Below are 26063 nucleotides of genomic sequence, written 5' to 3'. Positions count from 1 at the left end.
TCAGGTCTGGTGACTGTGGAGGCCAGGTCATCTGGCGTAGCACCCGATCACTCTCCTTCTTGGTCAAATAGCCCTTACACAGCCTGGAGGTGTGTTTGAGGTCATTGTCCTGTTGAAAAATAAATGATGGTCCAGCTAAACACAAACCGGATGGAATAGCATGCCGCTGCAAGATGCTGTGGTGGCCATGCTGGTTCAGTATGCCTTCAATTTTGAATAAATCCCCAACAGTGTCACCAGTAAAGCACCCCCACACCATCACACCTCCTCCTCCATGCTTCACGGTGGGAACCAGGTATGTAGAGTCCATCCGTTCACCTTTTCTGCGTCGCACAAAGACAAGGTGGTTGGAACCAAAGATCTCAAATTTGGACTCATCAGACCAAAGCACAGATTTCCACTGGTCTAATGTCCATTCCTTGAGTTCTTTAGCCCAAACAAGTCTCTTCTGCTTGTTGCCTGTCCTTAGCAGTGGTTTCCTAGCAGCTATTTTACCATGAAGGCCTGCTGCACAAAGTCTCCTCTTAGCAGTTGTTGTAGAGATGTGTCTGCTGCTAGAACTCTGTGTGGCATTGACCTGGTCTCTGATCTGAGCTGCTGTTAACCTGCGATTTCTGAGGCTGGTGACTCGGATGAACTTATCCTCCGCAGCAGAGGTGACTCTTGGTCTTCCTTTCCTGGAGCGGTCCTCATGTGAGCCAGTTTCTTTGTAGCGCTTGATGGTTTTTGCCACTGCACGTGGGGACACTTTCAAAGTTTTCCCAATTTTTCGGACTGACTGACCTTCATTTCTTAAAGTAATAATGGCCACTCGTTTTTCTTTACTCAGCTGCTTTTTTCTTGCCATAATACAAATTCTAATAGTCTATTCAGTAGGACTATCAGCTGTGTATCCACCAGACTTCTGCACAACTGATGGTCCCAACCCCATTTATAAGGCAAGAAATCCCACTTATTAAACCATAGTCATGAAAATAAAGAATACGCTTTGATTGAGGTGTGTCCAAACCTTTGGTCTGTAGTGTGTGTGTGTATATATATATATATATATATATATATATATACACACACACACACACATACTATGACTTATCTCGGCTAAGACAAAGCCTAGATCCTCAGGCTACATCCACATCATGGGCGTAGCCAGGATCAAACCTGGGGGGGGCAGAACCTCATACTGCACACCCCTACACTTGAAAATAAAGCCTGCACCTTAAGAAGATGTGGTGGTGAATGCAGTATATTTATTCCAACTATCAGTTGATGTTACTGAAGACGAGCAATGCCTGTCCTGGGCGTCCTTTTGGGCAGCTATGAGGTGGACCTGACTGGTGCTAAAAAAAAGGAGTGTTAGTCTGTGTGCTATCCGGCTTTCATTCTTTTTGGTACAGATATGATATGGATAGACAGATATATAAATAAAAGCAGATTAGAAATCTGCTCTGATATTGAAAACATTATCTATGAGCTCAAAAACCTTTCAGGTGATGCAGTTTTTAAAAAGCTGATCTGCTTTTGCAACTGAAAAACGTATCCTCAAAAAACGCAGCAAAAACGCTGTGTGTGAATGTAGCCTTAGATCAGGAATAGAACAGCCATTTATAGGACATTTCATAACTTTCCCAAATTCCTATGAAAAAATATTCAGCACATTCTACATTGAACTACTGTACCCAATTTATTATATATTTTAGGAGTCGGAATCGGTCCATTTTATACCAACTCCGACTCCACCAAAATGAGCTCCGACTCCACAGCCCTACATACTAAGGTTGTGTTTTATCTCCCGTCCACCACACTCCAGCTCCGGCTCCGCCCCCCAAGCACCATCCTCTGCTCCCCCCCCCATGCTCAGCCTCTGCTCCCCCCCCCATGCTCAGCCTCTGCTCCCCCCCCATGCTCAGCCTCTGCTCCCCCCCCATGCTCAGCCTCTGCTCCCCCCCATGCTCAGCCTCTGCTCCCCCCCCATGCTCAGCCTCTGCTCCCCCTCCCATGCTCAGCCTCTGCTCCCCCCCATGCTCAGCCTCTGCTCCCCCCCCATGCTCAGCCTCTGCTCCCCCCCATGCTCAGCCTCTGCTCCCCCCCCATGCTCAGCCTCTGCTCCCCCCCCATGCTCAGCCTCTGCTCCCCCCCCATGCTCAGCCTCTGCTCCCCCCCCATGCTCAGCCTCTGCTCCCCCCCCATGCTCAGCCTCTGCTCCCCCTCCCATGCTCAGCCTCTGCTCCCCCCCATGCTCAGCCTCTGCTCCCCCCCATGCTCAGCCTCTGCTCCCCCCCCATGCTCAGCCTCTGCTCCCCCCCCATGCTCAGCCTCTGCTCCCCCCTCCCTCCCATGCTCAGCCTCTGCTCCCCCCCATGCTCAGCCTCTGCTCCCCCCCCATGCTCAGCCTCTGCTCCCCCCCCATGCTCAGCCTCTGCTCCCCCCCCATGCTCAGCCTCTGCTCCCCCCCCCATGCTCAGCCTCTGCTCCCCCCCCCCCATGCTCAGCCTCTGCTCCCCCCCCCCATGCTCAGCCTCTGCTCCCCCCCCCCATGCTCAGCCTCTGCTCCCCCCCCCATGCTCAGCCTCTGCTCCCCCCCCCCATGCTCAGCCTCTGCTCCCCCCCCCATGCTCAGCCTCTGCTCCCCCCCCATGCTCAGCCTCTGCTCCCCCCCCATGCTCAGCCTCTGCTCCCCCCCCCCATGCTCAGCCTCTGCTCCCCCCCCCCATGCTCAGCCTCTGCTCCCTCCCCCCCATGCTCAGCCTCTGCTCCCCCCCCCCCATGCTCAGCCTCTGCTCCCCCCCCATGCTCAGCCTCTGCTCCCCCCCCATGCTCAGCCTCTGCTCCCCCCCCCCCCATGCTCAGCCTCTGCTCCCCCCCCCCCATGCTCAGCCTCTGCTCCCCCCCCCCCATGCTCAGCCTCTGCTCCCCCCCCATGCTCAGCCTCTGCTCCCCCCCCCCCATGCTCAGCCTCTGCTCCCCCCCCCCATGCTCAGCCTCTGCTCCCCCCCCATGCTCAGCCTCTGCTCCCCCCCCCCATGCTCAGCCTCTGCTCCCCCCCCATGCTCAGCCTCTGCTCCCTCCCCCCCATGCTCAGCCTCTGCTCCCCCCCCCCCATGCTCAGCCTCTGCTCCCCCCCCCATGCTCAGCCTCTGCTCCCCCCCCCCATGCTCAGCCTCTGCTCCCCCCCCCCATGCTCAGCCTCTGCTCCCCCCCCCCATGCTCAGCCTCTGCTCCCCCCCCATGCTCAGCCTCTGCTCCCCCCCCATGCTCAGCCTCTGCTCCCCCCCCCCCCCCCCCATGCTCAGCCTCTGCTCCCCCCCCATGCTCAGCCTCTGCTCCCCCCCATGCTCAGCCTCTGCTCCCCCCCCCCATGCTCAGCCTCTGCTCCCCCCCCCCCCCCCTGCTCAGCCTCTGCTCCCCCCCCCCCCCCATGCTCAGCCTCTGCTCCCCCCCCCCCCCCCATGCTCAGCCTCTGCTCCCCCCCCCATGCTCAGCCTCTGCTCCCCCCCATGCTCAGCCTCTGCTCCCCCCCCCCATGCTCAGCCTCTGCTCCCCCCCCCCTGCTCAGCCTCTGCTCCCCCCCATGCTCAGCCTCTGCTCCCCCCACTCTCTCCCCCCACACACCGTCTCCCTTCTGTCCTCTGCGGGGTGTCGCCGCCCCCTCCTCCGGGCTTTGTGTTGTGCCGCGCTCTTCCCCGCTGACAGCTCCGCTCCTCTGCTGCGCTCTCTCCACAGCAAACATTACGACACCACCGTCGCCTCCTCCATGACTCAGTCCGGCCTCCCACGTCTCCTCACCACACGTCACTTCCCCGCCCGGCCGCCATTTTAGTTCCTGTGGTGGCGGAGCACAGGCGGAAGTGCCGCCATCTGTAGCAGCGGCTGCGGTCCTCCTCACCGTGTCTCCGCCGAGTCAGGAGGTTTTCGTGAGGGGGAGATCTCGGCGGCCTGATACCATAATGCCGTCCACCCCGCTCCGTGTGGCCGTGGTGTGCTCCAGAACCGCAGCATGGAGGCGCACAATCTCCTCCGGTAATGGCGGAGCCCCTTCTTCTTCAGTCTGTGCGCGTAGTTCGGGCCGTGTGAGGCCGGGTGATGTCTCTAGGCCTCTGTATGTGATGGAGGACCCTGGGAGCGGCCAGACCTTCTTACACACACCTCCATGGTGGCCTTTCCCCCCTCAGATGTAGGAAAATTACACATTTGTAACTGAATGTGTTAGACACTTTTTTTGGGGGGGGAACTTGCGCCATATAGCAACTCTCCGGCCATTTTTTTTAAAATTCTTTTATATGACTGGGAAAGGATTAAAAGCATAACAGTAGTGGCCTTTTCAGTTACCGGGGCCGACTAGGCCTCACATGGGTTCTGATCGGGTCGTCATCAGTCCAGTCTGGGCAGGTGGTGTGTATATATATAATTTAGTTTTCACCCCCCCAGTCTCTTCGCTAGTTTTAATCTTCAGGGGCCTGAAGGTCCTGGAAACCCTTTTATTTCGAGTGATTTCTGGCCGAAGCAAACTTAGGTTTGTTTGTGTCTGGTGGAAACTGATTGCCTTCACTCTGTTTTTTTTTCTGTTTTTGGAGTAAAAAAAAAAAATATATATATTAGGTTCTTTTCACACCAGGACGTGTACACTGAATATATTCTATAGGGTATAACAGGCACCCGTCTGCCGAGAGAACGTCCTTCTCAAATCCATCTGACCACTGTACATCCAAAAACACTTACCAGCTGATTCATCAGTTTACATTTTTTTTTTTTTTTTTAAGCCAAAAAATGTCTCTTGATGTTTTTACAACCTCTCTGTTAACTTTGTGAAAAGTTGAATAAAATGCCTTTATCTACGATCATCTGATGTCTTGTTACAAAGAAATTAGACAGGGACAGAGTTTTGAATATTGGAATATTACAATTTTTTCTCATGTAGGGTGACCAGCCAATGTTACTGGGCACAGTGAGGCTACATGAAAGCTCCACATGTCCACTGTTAACTCCTGGTGGATTGTTTTATTAGTAATCTGTTCATTGTGGTATAAGTTGTATGCACAACTTTTTGTGTTTTTTGTGTTGTATTTGAATTCAAATGGAATTTGAATTCAGGGGGTCAGAGCCTGGCTGTCCATGGATAAAAGTGGTCCTTGTGGTGCAGGCTTGAGGGTGCACAAATGCCCAACAGAGCACCACACAGCCCCAAGAACTGCTCCCTCACCTCAGTCTGGTAATTAGCTTTCAAATGACATCCCAATGTCCCCTCTGGCTTTGCCAGAAGTCCCACCAGGGGCCCCAATGTCTGATTTGGACAGCAGATCTGTACTGAAGTCCCTGGTGGTGCAAACTCTTGTGTCACCAGGGAGCATGTCAATGTCAGCAGTCAGGATGGCCTAGTGGTCTAAGGCACTGTGTTCAGGTTGCAGTCTCCCGTGGAGGCGTGGGTTCGAATCCCACTCCTGACAGCAGCAGTACTGGTCCCTGGAGGTGCAAGCTGTTGTGCACCAGGGAGCGTGTTAAGCGTCTGCAGTCACCACATGTGGAGGCGTGGGTTCAAATCCCACTCCTTGACAGCAGCAGTACTGGTCCCTGGAGGTGCAAGCTGTTGTGCACCAGGGAGCGTGTTCAGCGTCTGCAGTCACCACGTGGAGGCGTGGGTTCGAATCCCACTCCTGACAGCGACAGTTTTTTTTTTTGTTTTTTTTTTAAAGAAAAGAAAATAAACCTAGTGGCAGCATGTGTAATAACAGTCTCCAGGTCTTATAGCCTAATGTATACACCATAAATATTTATATGTGTGTCTATACAGTTGGTGTATATATGTGTGAGTATATTTTTTAGCCTTAAAGTTTTGATTCTCCATCCTCATTTCTTTCTTTTCCAAATCAAAAAAACACTTGTGTGAGAGCAATCTGCATCCAAAAAAACTTAGGGATAGGGACAATTTAGTGAGTACGTCGGGCTCCCTTAAAAGGTCAATTCACCCAACGAACAAGGGTGCTGCTCAGGGTGGATTGATTTAAATCACGCCGATTTAAATCATGATTTAAATCACGATTTAAATCAAAAGATTTTTTTCTATTTAAATCGGATCGATTTTAAATCATGATTTAAATCACTGATTTAAATCAAAAGGTTTTTTTTTAATATAAATCACGATTAAAATGAGAAGTGAGAGCAGTGTGCATGTGCGCCCATAGTTACACGGACGAAACTAGGGGCAACGATCTAACGCCAGGGTGAGGGGGGGACCCCAAAGTAAGTAAAAATCTTTTTTGTTTTACTATATGGCAATAGGTAGGTGTTTAAAAGCAGCATGTCTTAATTGTATAAACTATTAATAGCCTCCACATTTTGTTCATACTGCCCCTTTAATTCCACACTTCTAGCTTGGTTTCAGTTTTGGTTTAGTTTCTTTTTCCCTGCATTCAGTTGACATGCCCAAACTTGTTGGATAGTCAGCAGTACTTGGCTCAGGCTGTAGTAACATCAGCAGTGCTTGGCTCAGGCTGTAGTAACAATCAAACTTCATAAGTGATCTGTGTGAGCCATGGCAGCAGGTCGTAAGAGAGACCCTATTTGGGTTCATTTTGTTGAGATGCCAGCAGCAGATCTTGGAAAGAAAGGTGCAAGAGCAAAGTGCAAATACTGTCAAAAGGATATCCAAGGACTTGTTTGCCGTTTGAAATAACATTATGAAAACTGCAATCAAATGATTTAAATCAAAAAAATCTGATTTAAATCAAAAAAATCTGATTTTTTTTGATAAAAAATTCAAGATTTTTATCCACCCTGGTGCTGCTTGCTCGTCGGGTGAGATGGGCAGCACGATTATTATCATCTAACACGCTTTCCTAGGATAATCTGCCAACACAAATCTCTTCTTGAATGGACAATCGTTTCTTAAATGACAATTTATGCTGATAAAAAAAACCAAAAGCTCTAAATTAGGAAGGAGGCTGGAGGGGGGGGGCGTCAGGGACTGGAGGGGGGAGACAGAGGCTGGAGGAGGAAGTGTGGTGGTGTAGACGGGGCTGCGGGAGGCTGTGTGGTGCTGTAGAGCGGGTTGCGGGAGGCTGTGTGGTGGTGTAGAGGCCTACAGGGCCACACAGCCCCCTGGTGTGACTTCCCGAGTGCCATGACAGCTGACTGTATATACATGTTTACACATACATGTATGTACATGTGCCATGACCGCTCCTTAGACCATACATACATGGATTGTCACTTACCCAAACCGAGGATGAAGAGGCTTAGCTGCTCCACATGATGATGGTGGCCGGAGAGCTGTGTTCCTCCATAGCGATGTCGTCCATTAGGCAAACTTGGTGTCCTTGTCCCGCCAGTTCTTGAGCCAGTTTAGTGTCCACGATGCCTTGTTACCTATTGGAAAAAAAAGGGAAAAGGAAATTATTGAATTTTGACATAGAATAAAAATTAAGTCCTATGAATTGTACTGGTACATTAACCCCTTTTTCTACGAGCGTATATTGCCAGCAGACACACAGAGAGCGGGCGACTGCCCCAAGTGTTACCTACTGAGAGACAGAGAAATAAAAAAACAATAATAAGGGAAATATTGCATTCATAATTAGTGTTCACAGCAGAGTGACAACACAGCCCCCCTAACCCTCCCCTACCCCACAGGGAACGCCTGTACCCCGCCATGCCCCCCACAGCTGTGCCCATACACTGTCCTCACCTCCCCCTGCAGGGACCACCTGTCTCCCACGCAGTGCCCCCCACAGCTGACCCCATACACTCTGCAGGGACCCCCTGCCTCCCCCCACAGCTGACCCCATACAGGCATACAGTTACCGGCCGGCAGCTCCAAGGTTCAAATCTGGCGCTCAGGTGACGTCATTGTTGCTGCAGTTAGACCGAGAAAGCAGGGGGTGGGCTCGGAGCCACGTGACACAGAGCCCGGCCGCCCATCCCCCAGCCTCACTGTACTGCAAGCCAGGGAGAGACTGTTTGTGTGCTGCACGGCGCTGACTCCGCCCCCCGAGCCAGGGGATGAGTCACAGGCAGCTCGGCGTGTCACACGACTCCTCCCTCTTCCACCTTCTATGCAGGCCGGATCTTGGTTCCCATAGCACAGTGACCCTGCCCACCGGCCAGTCACTGCCGCCCCTCCCCCACCACTAAGCGATCTTACACAGCAGCACAGAGCCAGGGAGGAGATGGGAGATGACCCCGCACCACACAGCGGAGCACTATGAGCCCTGGGGGTGCAGCGCTGACCCCGCCCACGCCGCACCACACAGCGCAGCGCTATAAGCCCTGGGGGCGCAGCGCTGACCCCACCCCGCACCACACAGCGGAGCACTATGAGCCCTGGGGGCGCAGCGCTGACCCTGCCCACCCCGCACCACACAGCGCAGCACTATGAGCCCTCGGGGCAGTCTCCCGTAGAGGCGTGGGTTCGAATCCCACTCCTGACAGCAGCAGTACTGGTCCCTGGAGGTGCAAGCTGTTGTGCACCAGGGAGCGTGTTCAGCGTCTGCAGTCACCACGTGGAGGCGTGGGTTCGAATCCCACTCCACACAGCGCAGCACTATGAGCCCTCGGGGCGCAGCCAGGGGTGGGATTCAGCGGGTTCTCCCCGGTTCGGTGGAACCGGTTGTTAAAGCTATTGCTCTCATTTTTGGCACCATTAGCCGGCTCTCACTTTTGAAAATGAGATTTCAAATTTTGAGGTCTGCGGCAGATTCTTTCCGGCGTCCATGCTCCCGGAGGCCACTGCAACATGGCGGCGGCCAGCAAGGGAAGTGCGGGGGCCTCCGGGCTGCGAAGAAATCGCGGCGGAGCCGCCGTCCCTGTACCGGAGCACAGCCCGCTGCCACCACCGCACCGCAGAGCGCCGCCCGCTGCCACCACCACAGAGCCCACCTGCCCCAGCACAGCTGCCCCTGCCCCAGCGCTGCTGCTGCTGCTGCCCCAGCGCTGCTGCTGCCCCTGCCTCAGCGCTGCTGCTGCCCCTGCCTCAGCGCTGCTGCTGCCCCTGCCTCAGCGCTGCTGCTGCCCCTGCCCCAGCGCTGCTGCTGCCCCTGCCCCAGCGCTGCTGCTGCCCCAGCGCTGCTGCTGCCCCTGCCCCAGCGCTGCTGCTGCCCCTGCCCCAGCGCTGCTGCTGCCCCTGCCCCAGCGCTGCTGCTGCCCCTGCCCCAGCGCTGCTGCTGCCCCTGCCTCAGCGCAGCTGCCTCTCCCCAGCACAACCAACCTGCCCTAGCACAGAGCCGCCACCGCTCGAGCCTGGACCACTGAATGACCCCTGTGACTACTTCACCTGTGCCAGATCCCTTCCCAGGTAAGCTGAATTCGGACTGTAAGACGGACCCCCATTTGACACATTATTTTTTTTCCCCCTATTTTCCTACTGAAAATTGGGGTGTTCTTATGGTCCGTTGCATCTTATAGTCCGAAAAATACGGTAATTTATCCTGAGATTACAGAGTCTGCAACTTTTCTATCTAGCCAGTTAGAAGTGACTCATTGTAACACTTAGGGTACCGTTACACCTAGCGATGCACCAGCGATCCCGACTAGCGATATGACGCGGTCAGGATCGCTGGTGCATCGCTAGGTGGTCGCTAGTGAGCTGCTACACAGGCAGATCTCACCAGCGACATTGCTGGGGACGGGGATCGCTACTTACCTGTCAGACGCGGCGATCCTGCGTCCTCCCGCCCTGGGCGCCACAGGAAGCCCAGCAGGAAGTGGCCGACGAGGAATGGACCAGGAGCTTCTCGCGCGATCAGTGATAACCAGCGGGGGAGCCGGTCGGAGGTAAGTATCACATGCAGGGATATCGCTAGCAATATCGCTGCAACGTCACAAAATCGGTGACTTTACAGCAATATAGAATCATAGAATCGTAGAGTTGGAAGGGACCTCCTGGGCCATCTGGTCCAACCCCCTGCTCAAAGCAGGATTCGCTAAATCATCCCAGTCAGATGTCTGTCCAGCCTCTGTTTGAAGACTTCCATTGAAGGAGAACTCACCACTTCTCGTGGCAGCCTGTTCCACTCATTGATCACTCTAACTGTCAAAAAGTTTTTTCTAATATCTAATCTGTGTCTCTTCCCATTCAGTTTCATCCCATTGCTTCTAGTCTTTCCTTGTGCAAATGAGAATAAAGTTGATCCTTCTACAATGTGACAGCCCTTTAGATATTTGTAGACAGCTATTAAGTCTCCTCTCAGTCTTCTCTTTTGCAAACTAAACATTCCCAAATCCTGCAACCTTTCCTCATAAGACAGGGTTTGCAGACCGGTCACCATTCTGGTCGCTCTTTTCTGAACTTGCTCCAGTTTGTTGATGTCTTTTTTAAAATGTGGTGCCCAAAACTGGACACAATATTCCAGATGAGGTCTGACCAAATAGGAGTAGAGGGAAATAATGACTTCACGTGATCTAGACTGTATGCTTCTGTTAATACATCCTAGAATTGCATTTGCCTTTTTTGCTGCTGCATCACACTGTTGACTCATATTCAGTCTGTGATCTATTAGTATACCCAAGTCTTTTTCACATGTGCTGTCACTTAGCCCTATTCCTCCCATTCTATATATGCTTTTTTCATTTTTATTGCCCAGATGTAGTACTTTGCATTTCTCCCTGTTAAAAACCATTCTGTTAGTTGCTGCCCACTTCTCCAGTTTATTTAAATCTTTTTGAATCCTCTCTCTCTCTTCTCTAGTATTAGCTATCCCTCCTAGCTTTGTGTCATCAGCAAATTTAATCAGTTTACCCTCAATTCCTTCATCTAAATCGTTTATAAAGATGTTGAACAATACAGGGCCCAGGACAGAGCCCTGTGGTACCCCACTTGAGACATTCTTCCAACTGGATGTGCAGCCATTTACGACCACTCTTTGGGTCCGATCACTAAGCCAGTTATGAATCCACCTAACAGTTGCCTTGTCCATTCCATACTTAGTCATTTTTTCAATAAGGATTGTATGAGAGACTTTGTCAAATGCTTTGCTGAAGTCAAGATATACTATATCTACAGCATTTCCTTGATCCACCCAATCAGTGATACCGTCATAGAAGGAAATTAAGTTAGTCTGACATGACTTATTAGTTAGAAACCCATGCTGACTCTGTTTAATCACTTCATTCTTATCCAGGTATTGACATACATGTTGTTTAATAATTTGTTCAAAGATCTTTCCTGGTATAGAAGTCAGACTCACCGGCCTATAGTTGCCTGGGTCCACCTTCTTCCCCTTTTTGAAGATAGGAACAACATTTGCTCTTCTCCAGTCTTCTGGCACTTCTCCTGTTCTCCAAGAATTTTCAAAGATTATGGAGAGGGGTTCAAAAATATTGCTAGCGATATCGCAGTGTGTAACGGGGTCTTTACAGACAATGGCGTTTACCATCTGTCTGCAGAACTAAAGTAATGAAAAAGAAGCTGGTAATTAGCTTTCAAATGACATCCCAATGTCCCCTCTGGCTTTACCAGAGGCCCCAATGTCTGATTTGGACAGCAGATTTGAAAAGACATTTTCAGTCTGGGGCAGTCTTGGGGGTTCTCAATCCCCTTAACTACTCTGCAGAAGGGGTCAGGCAAATCAAGCTTGGCAGGAACATCATCCAGGAGGCCACCTACATACAGCAACATCACTTGTCCCCCTGCTCCAAATGGAATTTGAATTCAGGGGGTCAGAGCCTGGCTGTCCATGGATAAAAGTGGTCCTTGTGGTGCAGGCTTGAGGGTGCACAAATGCCCAACAGAGCACCACACAGCCCCAAGAACTGCTCCCTCACCTCAGTCTGGTAATTAGCTTTCAAATGACATCCCAATGTCCCCTCTGGCTTTGCCAGAAGTCCCACCAGGGGCCCCAATGTCTGATTTGGACAGCAGATCTGTACTGAAGTCCCTGGTGGTGCAAACTCTTGTGTCACCAGGGAGCATGTCAATGTCAGCAGTCAGGATGGCCTAGTGGTCTAAGGCACTGTGTTCAGGTTGCAGTCTCCCGTGGAGGCGTGGGTTCGAATCCCACTCCTGACAGCAGCAGTACTGGTCCCTGGAGGTGCAAGCTGTTGTGCACCAGGGAGCGTGTTAAGCGTCTGCAGTCACCACATGTGGAGGCGTGGGTTCAAATCCCACTCCTTGACAGCAGCAGTACTGGTCCCTGGAGGTGCAAGCTGTTGTGCACCAGGGAGCGTGTTCAGCGTCTGCAGTCACCACGTGGAGGCGTGGGTTCGAATCCCACTCCTGACAGCGACAGTTTTTTTTTTTGTTTTTTTTTTAAAGAAAAGAAAATAAACCTAGTGGCAGCATGTGTAATAACAGTCTCCAGGTCTTATAGCCTAATGTATACACCATAAATATTTATATGTGTGTCTATACAGTTGGTGTATATATGTGTGAGTATATTTTTTAGCCTTAAAGTTTTGATTCTCCATCCTCATTTCTTTCTTTTCCAAATCAAAAAAACACTTGTGTGAGAACAATCTGCATCCAAAAAAACTTAGGGATAGGGACAATTTAGTGAGTACGTCGAGCTCCCTTAAAAGGTCAATTCACCCAACGAACAAGGGTGCTGCTCAGGGTGGATTGATTTAAATCACGCCGATTTAAATCATGATTTAAATCACGATTTAAATCAAAAGATTTTTTTCTATTTAAATCGGATCGATTTTAAATCATGATTTTAATCATGATTTAAATCACTGATTTAAATCAAAAGGTTTTTTTTAATATAAATCACGATTAAAATGAGAAGTGAGAGCAGTGTGCATGTGCGCCCATAGTTACACGGACGAAAGTAGGGGCAACGATCTAACGCCAGGGTGAGGGGGGGACCCCAAAGTAAGTAAAAATCTTTTTTGTTTTACTATATGGCAATAGGTAGGTGTTTAAAAGCAGCATGTCTTAATTGTATAAACTATTAATAGCCTCCACATTTTGTTCATACTGCCCCTTTAATTCCACACTTCTAGCTTGGTTTCAGTTTTGGTTTAGTTTCTTTTTCCCTGCATTCAGTTGACATGCCCAAACTTGTTGGATAGTCAGCAGTACTTGGCTCAGGCTGTAGTAACATCAGCAGTGCTTGGCTCAGGCTGTAGTAACAATCAAACTTCATAAGTGATCTGTGTGAGCCATGGCAGCAGGTCGTAAGAGAGACCCTATTTGGGTTCATTTTGTTGAGATGCCAGCAGCAGATCTTGGAAAGAAAGGTGCAAGAGCAAAGTGCAAATACTGTCAAAAGGATATCCAAGGACTTGTTTGCCGTTTGAAATCACATTATGAAAACTGCAATCAAATGATTTAAATCAAAAAAATCTGATTTAAATCAAAAAAATCTGATTTTTTTGATAAAAAATTCAAGATTTTTATCCACCCTGGTGCTGCTTGCTCGTCGGGTGAGATGGGCAGCACGATTATTATCATCTAACACGCTTTCCTAGGATAATCTGCCAACACAAATCTCTTCTTGAATGGACAATCGTTTCTTAAATGACAATTTATGCTGATAAAAAAAACCAAAAGCTCTAAATTAGGAAGGAGGCTGGAGGGGGGGGCGTCAGGGACTGGAGGGGGGAGACAGAGGCTGGAGGAGGAAGTGTGGTGGTGTAGACGGGGCTGCGGGAGGCTGTGTGGTGCTGTAGAGCGGGTTGCGGGAGGCTGTGTGGTGGTGTAGAGGCCTACAGGGCCACACAGCCCCCTGGTGTGACTTCCCGAGTGCCATGACAGCTGACTGTATATACATGTTTACACATACATGTATGTACATGTGCCATGACCGCTCCTTAGACCATACATACATGGATTGTCACTTACCCAAACCGAGGATGAAGAGGCTTAGCTGCTCCACATGATGATGGTGGCCGGAGAGCTGTGTTCCTCCATAGCGATGTCGTCCATTAGGCAAACTTGGTGTCCTTGTCCCGCCAGTTCTTGAGCCAGTTTAGTGTCCACGATGCCTTGTTACCTATTGGAAAAAAAAGGGAAAAGGAAATTATTGAATTTTGACATAGAATAAAAATTAAGTCCTATGAATTGTACTGGTACATTAACCCCTTTTTCTACGAGCGTATATTGCCAGCAGACACACAGAGAGCGGGCGACTGCCCCAAGTGTTACCTACTGAGAGACAGAGAAATAAAAAAACAATAATAAGGGAAATATTGCATTCATAATTAGTGTTCACAGCAGAGTGACAACACAGCCCCCCTAACCCTCCCCTACCCCACAGGGAACGCCTGTACCCCGCCATGCCCCCCACAGCTGTGCCCATACACTGTCCTCACCTCCCCCTGCAGGGACCACCTGTCTCCCACGCAGTGCCCCCCACAGCTGACCCCAAACACTCTGCAGGGACCCCCTGTCTCCCACGCAGTGCCCCCCACAGCTGACCCCATACACTCTGCAGGGACCCCCTGTCTCCCCCGTAGTGCCCCCCACAGCTGACCCCATACACTCTGCAGGGACCCCCTGTCTACCCGCAGTGCCCCCCACAGCTGACCCCATACACTCTGCAGGGACCCCCTGTCTACCCCCTGCCTCCCCCCACAGCTGACCCCATACAGGCATACAGTTACCGGCCGGCAGCTCCAAGGTTCAAATCTGGCGCTCAGGTGACGTCATTGTTGCTGCAGTTAGACCGAGAAAGCAGGGGGTGGGCTCGGAGCCACGTGACACAGAGCCCGGCCGCCCATCCCCCAGCCTCACTGTACTGCAAGCCAGGGAGAGACTGTTTGTGTGCTGCACGGCGCTGACTCCGCCCCCCGAGCCAGGGGATAAGTCACAGGCAGCTCGGCGTGTCACACGACTCCTCCCTCTTCCACCTTCTATGCAGGCCGGATCTTGGTTCCCATAGCACAGTGACCCTGCCCACCGGCCAGTCACTGCCGCCCCTCCCCCACCACTAAGCGATCTTACACAGCAGCACAGAGCCAGGGAGGAGATGGGAGATGACCCCGCACCACACAGCGGAGCACTATAAGCCCTGGGGGTGCAGCGCTGACCCCGCCCACCCCGCACCACACAGCGCAGCGCTATAAGCCCTGGGGGCGCAGCGCTGACCCCACCCACCCCGCACCACACAGCGGAGCACTATGAGCCCTGGGGGCGCAGCGCTGACCCTGCCCACCCCGCACCACACAGCGCAGCACTATGAGCCCTCGGGGCAGTCTCCCGTAGAGGCGTGGGTTCGAATCCCACTCCTGACAGCAGCAGTACTGGTCCCTGGAGGTGCAAGCTGTTGTGCACCAGGGAGCGTGTTCAGCGTCTGCAGTCACCACGTGGAGGCGTGGGTTCGAATCCCACTCCACACAGCGCAGCACTATGAGCCCTCGGGGCGCAGCCAGGGGTGGGATTCAGCGGGTTCTCCCCGGTTCGGTGGAACCGGTTGTTAAAGCTATTGCTCTCATTTTTGGCACCATTAGCCGGCTCTCACTTTTGAAAATGAGATTTCAAATTTTGAGGTCTGCCGCAGATTCTTTCCGGCGTCCATGCTCCCGGAGGCCACTGCAACATGGCGGCGGCCAGCAAGGGAAGTGCGGGGGCCTCCGGGCTGCGAAGAAATCGCGGCGGAGCCGCCGTCCCTGTACCGGAGCACAGCCCGCTGCCACCACCGCACCGCAGAGCGCCGCCCGCTGCCACCACCACAGAGCCCACCTGCCCCTGCCCCAGCGCTGCTGCTGCCCCTGCCCCAGCGCTGCTGCTGCCCCTGCCTCAGCGCTGCTGCTGCCCCTGCCTCAGCGCTGCTGCTGCCCCTGCCTCAGCGCTGCTGCTGCCCCTGCCTCAGCGCTGCTGCTGCCCCTGCCTCAGCGCTGCTGCTGCCCCTGCCTCAGCGCTGCTGCTGCCCCTGCCTCAGCGCTGCTGCTGCCCCTGCCTCAGCGCTGCTGCTGCCCCTGCCTCAGCGCTGCTGCTGCCCCTGCCTCAGCGCAGCTGCCTCTCCCCCAGCGCAGCTGCCCCAGCACAACCAACCTGCCCTAGCACAGAGCCGCCACCGCACGAGCCTGGACCACTGAATGACCCCTGTGACTACTTCACCTGTGCCAGATCCCTTCCCAGGTAAGCTGAATTCGGACTGTAAGACGGACCCCCATTTGACACATTATTTTTTTTCCCCCTATTTTCCTACTGAAAATTGGGGTGTTCTTATGGTCCGTTGCATCTTATAGTCCAAAAAATACGGTAATTTATCCTGAGATTACAGAGTCTGCAACTTTTCTATCTAGCCAGTTAGAAGTGACTCATTGTAACACTTAGGGTACCGTTACACCTAGCGATGCACCAGCGATCCCGACTAGCGATATGACGCGGTCAGGATCGCTGGTGCATCGCTAGGTGGTCGCTAGTGAGCTGCTACACAGGCAGATCTCACCAGCGACATTGCTGGGGACGGGGATCGCTACTTACCTGTCAGACGCGGCGATCCTGCGTCCTCCCGCCCTGGGCGCCGCAGGAAGTGGCCGACGAGGAATGGACCAGGAGCTTCTCGCGCGATCAGTGATAACCAGCGGGGGAGCCGGTCGGAGGTAAGTATCACATGCAGGGATATCGCTAGCAATATCGCTGCAACGTCACAAAATCGGTGACTTTACAGCAATATAGAATCATAGAATCGTAGAGTTGGAAGGGACCTCCTGGGCCATCTGGTCCAACCCCCTGCTCAAAGCAGGATTCGCTAAATCATCCCAGTCAGATGTCTGTCCAGCCTCTGTTTGAAGACTTCCATTGAAGGAGAACTCACCACTTCTCGTGGCAGCCTGTTCCACTCATTGATCACTCTAACTGTCAAAAAGTTTTTTCTAATATCTAATCTGTGTCTCTTCCCATTCAGTTTCATCCCATTGCTTCTAGTCTTTCCTTGTGCAAATGAGAATAAAGTTGATCCTTCTACAATGTGACAGCCCTTTAGATATTTGTAGACAGCTATTAAGTCTCCTCTCAGTCTTCTCTTTTGCAAACTAAACATTCCCAAATCCTGCAACCTTTCCTCATAAGACAGGGTTTGCAGACCGGTCACCATTCTGGTCGCTCTTTTCTGAACTTGCTCCAGTTTGTTGATGTCTTTTTTAAAATGTGGTGCCCAAAACTGGACACAATATTCCAGATGAGGTCTGACCAAATAGGAGTAGAGGGAAATAATGACTTCACGTGATCTAGACTGTATGCTTCTGTTAATACATCCTAGAATTGCATTTGCCTTTTTTGCTGCTGCATCACACTGTTGACTCATATTCAGTCTGTGATCTATTAGTATACCCAAGTCTTTTTCACATGTGCTGTCACTTAGCCCTATTCCTCCCATTCTATATATGCTTTTTTCATTTTTATTGCCCAGATGTAGTACTTTGCATTTCTCCCTGTTAAAAACCATTCTGTTAGTTGCTGCCCACTTCTCCAGTTTATTTAAATCTTTTTGAATCCTCTCTCTGTCTTCTCTAGTATTAGCTATCCCTCCTAGCTTTGTGTCATCAGCAAATTTAATCAGTTTACCCTCAATTCCTTCATCTAAATCGTTGATAAAGATGTTGAACAATACAGGGCCCAGGACAGAGCCCTGTGGTACCCCACTTGAGACATTCTTCCAACTGGATGTGCAGCCATTTACGACCACTCTTTGGGTCCGATCACTAAGCCAGTTATGAATCCACCTAACAGTTGCCTTGTCCATTCCATACTTAGTCATTTTTTCAATAAGGATTGTATGAGAGACTTTGTCAAATGCTTTGCTGAAGTCAAGATATACTATATCTACAGCATTTCCTTGATCCACCCAATCAGTGATACCGTCATAGAAGGAAATTAAGTTAGTCTGACATGACTTATTAGTTAGAAACCCATGCTGACTCTGTTTAATCACTTCATTCTTATCCAGGTATTGACATACATGTTGTTTAATAATTTGTTCAAAGATCTTTCCTGGTATAGAAGTCAGACTCACCGGCCTATAGTTGCCTGGGTCCACCTTCTTCCCCTTTTTGAAGATAGGAACAACATTTGCTCTTCTCCAGTCTTCTGGCACTTCTCCTGTTCTCCAAGAATTTTCAAAGATTATGGAGAGGGGTTCAAAAATATTGCTAGCGATATCGCAGTGTGTAACGGGGTCTTTACAGACAATGGCGTTTACCATCTGTCTGCAGAACTAAAGTAATGAAAAAGAAGCTGGTAATTAGCTTTCAAATGACATCCCAATGTCCCCTCTGGCTTTACCAGAGGCCCCAATGTCTGATTTGGACAGCAGATTTGAAAAGACATTTTCAGTCTGGGGCAGTCTTGGGGGTTCTCAATCCCCTTAACTACTCTGCCGAAGGGGTCAGGCAAATCAAGCTTGGCAGGAACATCATCCAGGAGGCCACCTACATACAGCAACATCACTTGTCCCCCTGCTCCAAATGGAATTTGAATTCAGGGGGTCAGAGCCTGGCTGTCCATGGATAAAAGTGGTCCTTGTGGTGCAGGCTTGAGGGTGCACAAATGCCCAACAGAGCACCACACAGCCCCAAGAACTGCTCCCTCACCTCAGTCTGGTAATTAGCTTTCAAATGACATCCCAATGTCCCCTCTGGCTTTGCCAGAAGTCCCACCAGGGGCCCCAATGTCTGATTTGGACAGCAGATCTGTACTGAAGTCCCTGGTGGTGCAAACTCTTGTGTCACCAGGGAGCATGTCAATGTCAGCAGTCAGGATGGCCTAGTGGTCTAAGGCACTGTGTTCAGGTTGCAGTCTCCCGTGGAGGCGTGGGTTCGAATCCCACTCCTGACAGCAGCAGTACTGGTCCCTGGAGGTGCAAGCTGTTGTGCACCAGGGAGCGTGTTAAGCGTCTGCAGTCACCACATGTGGAGGCGTGGGTTCAAATCCCACTCCTTGACAGCAGCAGTACTGGTCCCTGGAGGTGCAAGCTGTTGTGCACCAGGGAGCGTGTTCAGCGTCTGCAGTCACCACGTGGAGGCGTGGGTTCGAATCCCACTCCTGACAGCGACAGTTTTTTTTTTTTTTTTTTTTTTTAAGAAAAGAAAATAAACCTAGTGGCAGCATGTGTAATAACAGTCTCCCGTGGAGGCGTGGGTTCGAATCCCACTCCTGACAGCAGCAGTACTGGTCCCTGGAGGTGCAAGCTGTTGTGCACCAGGGAGCGTGTTCAGCGTCTGCAGTCACCACGTGGAGGCGTGGGTTCGAATCCCACTCCTGACAGCGACAGTTTTTTTTTTTGTTTTTTTTTTAAAGAAAAGAAAATAAACCTAGTGGCAGCATGTGTAATAACAGTCTCCAGGTCTTATAGCCTAATGTATACACCATAAATATTTATATGTGTGTCTATACAGTTGGTGTATATATGTGTGAGTATATTTTTTAGCCTTAAAGTTTTGATTCTCCATCCTCATTTCTTTCTTTTCCAAATCAAAAAAACACTTGTGTGAGAGCAATCTGCATCCAAAAAAACTTAGGGATAGGGACAATTTAGTGAGTACGTCGGGCTCCCTTAAAAGGTCAATTCACCCAACGAACAAGGGTGCTGCTCAGGGTGGATTGATTTAAATCACGCCGATTTTAAATCATGATTTAAATCACGATTTAAATCAAAAGATTTTTTTCTATTTAAATCGGATCGATTTTAAATCATGATTTTAATCATGATTTAAATCACTGATTTAAATCAAAAGGTTTTTTTTAATATAAATCACGATTAAAATGAGAAGTGAGAGCAGTGTGCATGTGCGCCCATAGTTACACGGACGAAAGTAGGGGCAACAATCTAACGCCAGGGTGAGGGGGGGACCCCAAAGTAAGTAAAAATCTTTTTTGTTTTACTATATGGCAATAGGTAGGTGTTTAAAAGCAGCATGTCTTAATTGTATAAACTATTAATAGCCTCCACATTTTGTTCATACTGCCCCTTTAATTCCACACTTCTAGCTTGGTTTCAGTTTTGGTTTAGTTTCTTTTTCCCTGCATTCAGTTGACATGCCCAAACTTGTTGGATAGTCAGCAGTACTTGGCTCAGGCTGTAGTAACATCAGCAGTGCTTGGCTCAGGCTGTAGCAACAATCAAACTTCATAAGTGATCTGTGTGAGCCATGGCAGCAGGTCGTAAGAGAGACCCTATTTGGGTTCATTTTGTTGAGATGCCAGCAGCAGATCTTGGAAAGAAAGGTGCAAGAGCAAAGTGCAAATACTGTCAAAAGGATATCCAAGGACTTGTTTGCCGTTTGAAATCACATTATGAAAACTGCAATCAAATGATTTAAATCAAAAAAATCTGATTTAAATCAAAAAAATCTGATTTTTTTGATAAAAAATTCAAGATTTTTATCCACCCTGGTGCTGCTTGCTCGTCGGGTGAGATGGGCAGCACGATTATTATCATCTAACACGCTTTCCTAGGATAATCTGCCAACACAAATCTCTTCTTGAATGGACAATCGTTTCTTAAATGACAATTTATGCTGATAAAAAAACCCAAAAGCTCTAAATTAGGAAGGAGGCTGGAGGGGGGGGCGTCAGGGACTGGAGGGGGGAGACAGAGGCTGGAGGAGGAAGTGTGGTGGTGTAGACGGGGCTGCGGGAGGCTGTGTGGTGCTGTAGAGCGGGTTGCGGGAGGCTGTGTGGTGGTGTAGAGGCCTACAGGGCCACACAGCCCCCTGGTGTGACTTCCCGAGTGCCATGACAGCTGACTGTATATACATGTTTACACATACATGTATGTACATGTGCCATGACCGCTCCTTAGACCATACATACATGGATTGTCACTTACCCAAACCGAGGATGAAGAGGCTTAGCTGCTCCACATGATGATGGTGGCCGGAGAGCTGTGTTCCTCCATAGCGATGTCGTCCATTAGGCAAACTTGGTGTCCTTGTCCCGCCAGTTCTTGAGCCAGTTTAGTGTCCACGATGCCTTGTTACCTATTGGAAAAAAAAGGGAAAAGGAAATTATTGAATTTTGACATAGAATAAAAATTAAGTCCTATGAATTGTACTGGTACATTAACCCCTTTTTCTACGAGCGTATATTGCCAGCAGACACACAGAGAGCGGGCGACTGCCCCAAGTGTTACCTACTGAGAGACAGAGAAATAAAAAAACAATAATAAGGGAAATATTGCATTCATAATTAGTGTTCACAGCAGAGTGACAACACAGCCCCCCTAACCCTCCCCTACCCCACAGGGAACGCCTGTACCCCGCCATGCCCCCCACAGCTGTGCCCATACACTGTCCTCACCTCCCCCTGCAGGGACCACCTGTCTCCCACGCAGTGCCCCCCACAGCTGACCCCAAACACTCTGCAGGGACCCCCTGTCTCCCACGCAGTGCCCCCCACAGCTGACCCCATACACTCTGCAGGGACCCCCTGTCTCCCCCGTAGTGCCCCCCACAGCTGACCCCATACACTCTGCAGGGACCCCCTGTCTACCCGCAGTGCCCCCCACAGCTGACCCCATACACTCTGCAGGGACCCCCTGTCTACCCGCAGTGCCCCCCACAGCTGACCCCATACACTCTGCAGGGACCCCCTGCCTCCCCCCACAGCTGACCCCATACAGGCATACAGTTACCGGCCGGCAGCTCCAAGGTTCAAATCTGGCGCTCAGGTGACGTCATTGTTGCTGCAGTTAGACCGAGAAAGCAGGGGGTGGGCTCGGAGCCACGTGACACAGAGCCCGGCCGCCCATCCCCCAGCCTCACTGTACTGCAAGCCAGGGAGAGACTGTTTGTGTGCTGCACGGCGCTGACTCCGCCCCCCGAGCCAGGGGATGAGTCACAGGCAGCTCGGCGTGTCACACGACTCCTCCCTCTTCCACCTTCTATGCAGGCCGGATCTTGGTTCCCATAGCACAGTGACCCTGCCCACCGGCCAGTCACTGCCGCCCCTCCCCCACCACTAAGCGATCTTACACAGCAGCACAGAGCCAGGGAGGAGATGGGAGATGACCCCGCACCACACAGCGGAGCACTATGAGCCCTGGGGGTGCAGCGCTGACCCCGCCCACGCCGCACCACACAGCGCAGCGCTATAAGCCCTGGGGGCGCAGCGCTGACCCCACCCACCCCGCACCACACAGCGGAGCACTATGAGCCCTGGGGGCGCAGCGCTGACCCTGCCCACCCCGCACCACACAGCGCAGCACTATGAGCCCTCGGGGCAGTCTCCCGTAGAGGCGTGGGTTCGAATCCCACTCCTGACAGCAGCAGTACTGGTCCCTGGAGGTGCAAGCTGTTGTGCACCAGGGAGCGTGTTCAGCGTCTGCAGTCACCACGTGGAGGCGTGGGTTCGAATCCCACTCCACACAGCGCAGCACTATGAGCCCTCGGGGCGCAGCCAGGGGTGGGATTCAGCGGGTTCTCCCCGGTTCGGTGGAACCGGTTGTTAAAGCTATTGCTCTCATTTTTGGCACCATTAGCTGGCTCTCACTTTTGAAAATGAGATTTCAAATTTTGAGGTCTGCGGCAGATTCTTTCCGGCGTCCATGCTCCCGGAGGCCACTGCAACATGGCGGCGGCCAGCAAGGGAAGTGCGGGGGCCTCCGGGCTGCGAAGAAATCGCGGCGGAGCCGCCGTCCCTGTACCGGAGCACAGCCCGCTGCCACCACCGCACCGCAGAGCGCCGCCCGCTGCTACCACCACAGAGCCCACCTGCCCCAGCACAGCTGCCCCAGCACAGCTGCCCCTGCCCCAGCGCAGCTGCCCCTGCCTCAGCGCTGCTGCTGCCCCTGCCTCAGCGCTGCTGCTGCCCCTGCCTCAGCGCTGCTGCTGCCCCTGCCTCAGCGCTGCTGCTGCCCCTGCCTCAGCGCTGCTGCTGCCCCTGCCTCAGCGCTGCTGCTGCCCCTGCCTCAGCGCTGCTGCTGCCCCTGCCTCAGCGCTGCTGCTGCCCCTGCCTCAGCGCTGCTGCTGCCCCTGCCTCAGCGCTGCTGCTGCCCCTGCCTCAGCGCTGCTGCCCCTGCCTCAGCGCTGCTGCCTCTCCCCCAGCGCAGCTGCCCCAGCACAACCAACCTGCCCTAGCACAGAGCCGCCACCGCACGAGCCTGGACCACTGAATGACCCCTGTGACTACTTCACCTGTGCCAGATCCCTTCCCAGGTAAGCTGAATTCGGACTGTAAGACGGACCCCCATTTGACACATTATTTTTTTTCCCCCTATTTTCCTACTGAAAATTGGGGTGTTCTTATGGTCCGTTGCATCTTATAGTCCGAAAAATACGGTAATTTATCCTGAGATTACAGAGTCTGCAACTTTTCTATCTAGCCAGTTAGAAGTGACTCATTGTAACACTTAGGGTACCGTTACACCTAGCGATGCACCAGCGATCCCGACTAGCGATATGACGCGGTCAGGATCGCTGGTGCATCGCTAGGTGGTCGCTAGTGAGCTGCTACACAGGCAGATCTCACCAGCGACATTGCTGGGGACGGGGATCGCTACTTACCTGTCAGACGCGGCGATCCTGCGTCCTCCCGCCCTGGGCGCCACAGGAAGCCCAGCAGGAAGTGGCCGATGAGGAATGGACCAGGAGCTTCTCGCGCGATCAGTGATAACCAGCGGGGGAGCCGGTCGGAGGTAAGTATCACATGCAGGGATATCGCTAGCAATATCGCTGCAACGTCACAAAATCGGTGACTTTACAGCAATATAGAATCATAGAATCGTAGAGTTGGAAGGGACCTCCTGGGCCATCTGGTCCAACCCCCTGCTCAAAGCAGGATTCGCTAAATCATCCCAGTCAGATGTCTGTCCAGCCTCTGTTTGAAGACTTCCATTGAAGGAGAACTCGCCACTTCTCGTGGCAGCCTGTTCCACTCATTGATCACTCTAACTGTCAAAAAGTTTTTTCTAATATCTAATCTGTGTCTCTTCCCATTCAGTTTCATCCCATTGCTTCTAGTCTTTCCTTGTGCAAATGAGAATAAAGTTGATCCTTCTACAATGTGACAGCCCTTTAGATATTTGTAGACAGCTATTAAGTCTCCTCTCAGTCTTCTCTTTTGCAAACTAAACATTCCCAAATCCTGCAACCTTTCCTCATAAGACAGGGTTTGCAGACCGGTCACCATTCTGGTCGCTCTTTTCTGAACTTGCTCCAGTTTGTTGATGTCTTTTTTAAAATGTGGTGCCCAAAACTGGACACAATATTCCAGATGAGGTCTGACCAAAGAGGAGTAGAGGGAAATAATGACTTCACGTGATCTAGACTGTATGCTTCTGTTAATACATCCTAGAATTGCATTTGCCTTTTTTGCTGCTGCATCACACTGTTGACTCATATTCAGTCTGTGATCTATTAGTATACCCAAGTCTTTTTCACATGTGCTGTCACTTAGCCCTATTCCTCCCATTCTATATATGCTTTTTTCATTTTTATTGCCCAGATGTAGTACTTTGCATTTCTCCCTGTTAAAAACCATTCTGTTAGTTGCTGCCCACTTCTCCAGTTTATTTAAATCTTTTTGAATCCTCTCTCTGTCTTCTCTAGTATTAGCTATCCCTCCTAGCTTTGTGTCATCAGCAAATTTAATCAGTTTACCCTCAATTCCTTCATCTAAATCGTTGATAAAGATGTTGAACAATACAGGGCCCAGGACAGAGCCCTGTGGTACCCCACTTGAGACATTCTTCCAACTGGATGTGCAGCCATTTACGACCACTCTTTGGGTCCGATCACTAAGCCAGTTATGAATCCACCTAACAGTTGCCTTGTCCATTCCATACTTAGTCATTTTTTCAATAAGGATTGTATGAGAGACTTTGTCAAATGCTTTGCTGAAGTCAAGATATACTATATCTACAGCATTTCCTTGATCCACCCAATCAGTGATACCGTCATAGAAGGAAATTAAGTTAGTCTGACATGACTTATTAGTTAGAAACCCATGCTGACTCTGTTTAATCACTTCATTCTTATCCAGGTATTGACATACATGTTGTTTAATAATTTGTTCAAAGATCTTTCCTGGTATAGAAGTCAGACTCACCGGCCTATAGTTGCCTGGGTCCACCTTCTTCCCCTTTTTGAAGATAGGAACAACATTTGCTCTTCTCCAGTCTTCTGGCACTTCTCCTGTTCTCCAAGAATTTTCAAAGATTATGGAGAGGGGTTCAAAAATATTGCTAGCGATATCGCAGTGTGTAACGGGGTCTTTACAGACAATGGCGTTTACCATCTGTCTGCAGAACTAAAGTAATGAAAAAGAAGCTGGTAATTAGCTTTCAAATGACATCCCAATGTCCCCTCTGGCTTTACCAGAGGCCCCAATGTCTGATTTGGACAGCAGATTTGAAAAGACATTTTCAGTCTGGGGCAGTCTTGGGGGTTCTCAATCCCCTTAACTACTCTGCAGAAGGGGTCAGGCAAATCAAGCTTGGCAGGAACATCATCCAGGAGGCCACCTACATACAGCAACATCACTTGTCCCCCTGCTCCAAATGGAATTTGAATTCAGGAGGTCAGAGCCTGGCTGTCCATGGATAAAAGTGGTCCTTGTGGTGCAGGCTTGAGGGTGCACAAATGCCCAACAGAGCACCACACAGCCCCAAGAACTGCTCCCTCACCTCAGTCTGGTAATTAGCTTTCAAATGACATCCCAATGTCCCCTCTGGCTTTGCCAGAAGTCCCACCAGGGGCCCCAATGTCTGATTTGGACAGCAGATCTGTACTGAAGTCCCTGGTGGTGCAAACTCTTGTGTCACCAGGGAGCATGTCAATGTCAGCAGTCAGGATGGCCTAGTGGTCTAAGGCACTGTGTTCAGGTTGCAGTCTCCCGTGGAGGCGTGGGTTCGAATCCCACTCCTGACAGCAGCAGTACTGGTACCTGGAGGTGCAAGCTGTTGCGCACCAGGGAGCGTGTTAACCGTCTGCAGTCACCACATGTGGAGGCGTGGGTTCAAATCCCACTCCTTGACAGCAGCAGTACTGGTCCCTGGAGGTGCAAGCTGTTGTGCACCAGGGAGCGTGTTCAGCGTCTGCAGTCACCACGTGGAGGCGTGGGTTCGAATCCCACTCCTGACAGCGACAGTTTTTTTTTTTTGTTTTTTTTTTAAAGAAAAGAAAATAAACCTAGTGGCAGCATGTGTAATAACAGTCTCCAGGTCTTATAGCCTAATGTATACACCATAAAT

The 26063-nt window shown here is 51.0% G+C and overlaps 2 protein-coding genes and 4 non-coding genes across 6 annotated transcripts in view; 5 read left to right on the top strand and 1 right to left on the bottom strand.

Annotated features, from left to right (window-relative positions):
- Positions 1 to 3738, bottom strand: part of LOC141082250 (uncharacterized) — a 28967-nt gene extending 25229 nt beyond the window's left edge. The window contains exon 1 of the mRNA XM_073566189.1: positions 3610 to 3738. Coding sequence (XP_073422290.1) covers positions 3610 to 3727 — 118 coding nt within the window. The 5' untranslated portion in view covers positions 3728 to 3738. The remainder of the gene's footprint in view (positions 1 to 3609) is intronic.
- A 154-nt stretch (positions 3739 to 3892) lies between these two features.
- LOC141082249 (uncharacterized) overlaps positions 3893 to 26063 on the top strand; it is an 82180-nt gene continuing 60009 nt past the window's right edge. Inside the window, exon 1 of the mRNA XM_073566187.1 lies at positions 3893 to 4017. The gene's annotated coding sequence lies outside the window, so the exon portion shown is untranslated. The remainder of the gene's footprint in view (positions 4018 to 26063) is intronic.
- Positions 5359 to 5441, top strand: TRNAL-CAG (transfer RNA leucine (anticodon CAG)). Its single transcript has one exon. It is a non-coding gene; the product is annotated as a tRNA-Leu (tRNA).
- Positions 11913 to 11995, top strand: TRNAL-CAG (transfer RNA leucine (anticodon CAG)). The gene has a single exon. It is a non-coding gene; the product is annotated as a tRNA-Leu (tRNA).
- On the top strand, positions 18627 to 18709 carry TRNAL-CAG (transfer RNA leucine (anticodon CAG)). Its single transcript has one exon. It is a non-coding gene; the product is annotated as a tRNA-Leu (tRNA).
- Positions 25658 to 25740, top strand: TRNAL-CAG (transfer RNA leucine (anticodon CAG)). The gene has a single exon. It is a non-coding gene; the product is annotated as a tRNA-Leu (tRNA).

This window comes from Dendrobates tinctorius, unplaced genomic scaffold, assembly GCF_039654945.1.
Source record: "Dendrobates tinctorius isolate UK_male_01 unplaced genomic scaffold, ASM3965494v1 ptg000017l, whole genome shotgun sequence".
Taxonomy (NCBI): domain Eukaryota; kingdom Metazoa; phylum Chordata; class Amphibia; order Anura; family Dendrobatidae; genus Dendrobates; species Dendrobates tinctorius.
This window is presented reverse-complemented; position numbering and strand designations above follow the sequence as displayed.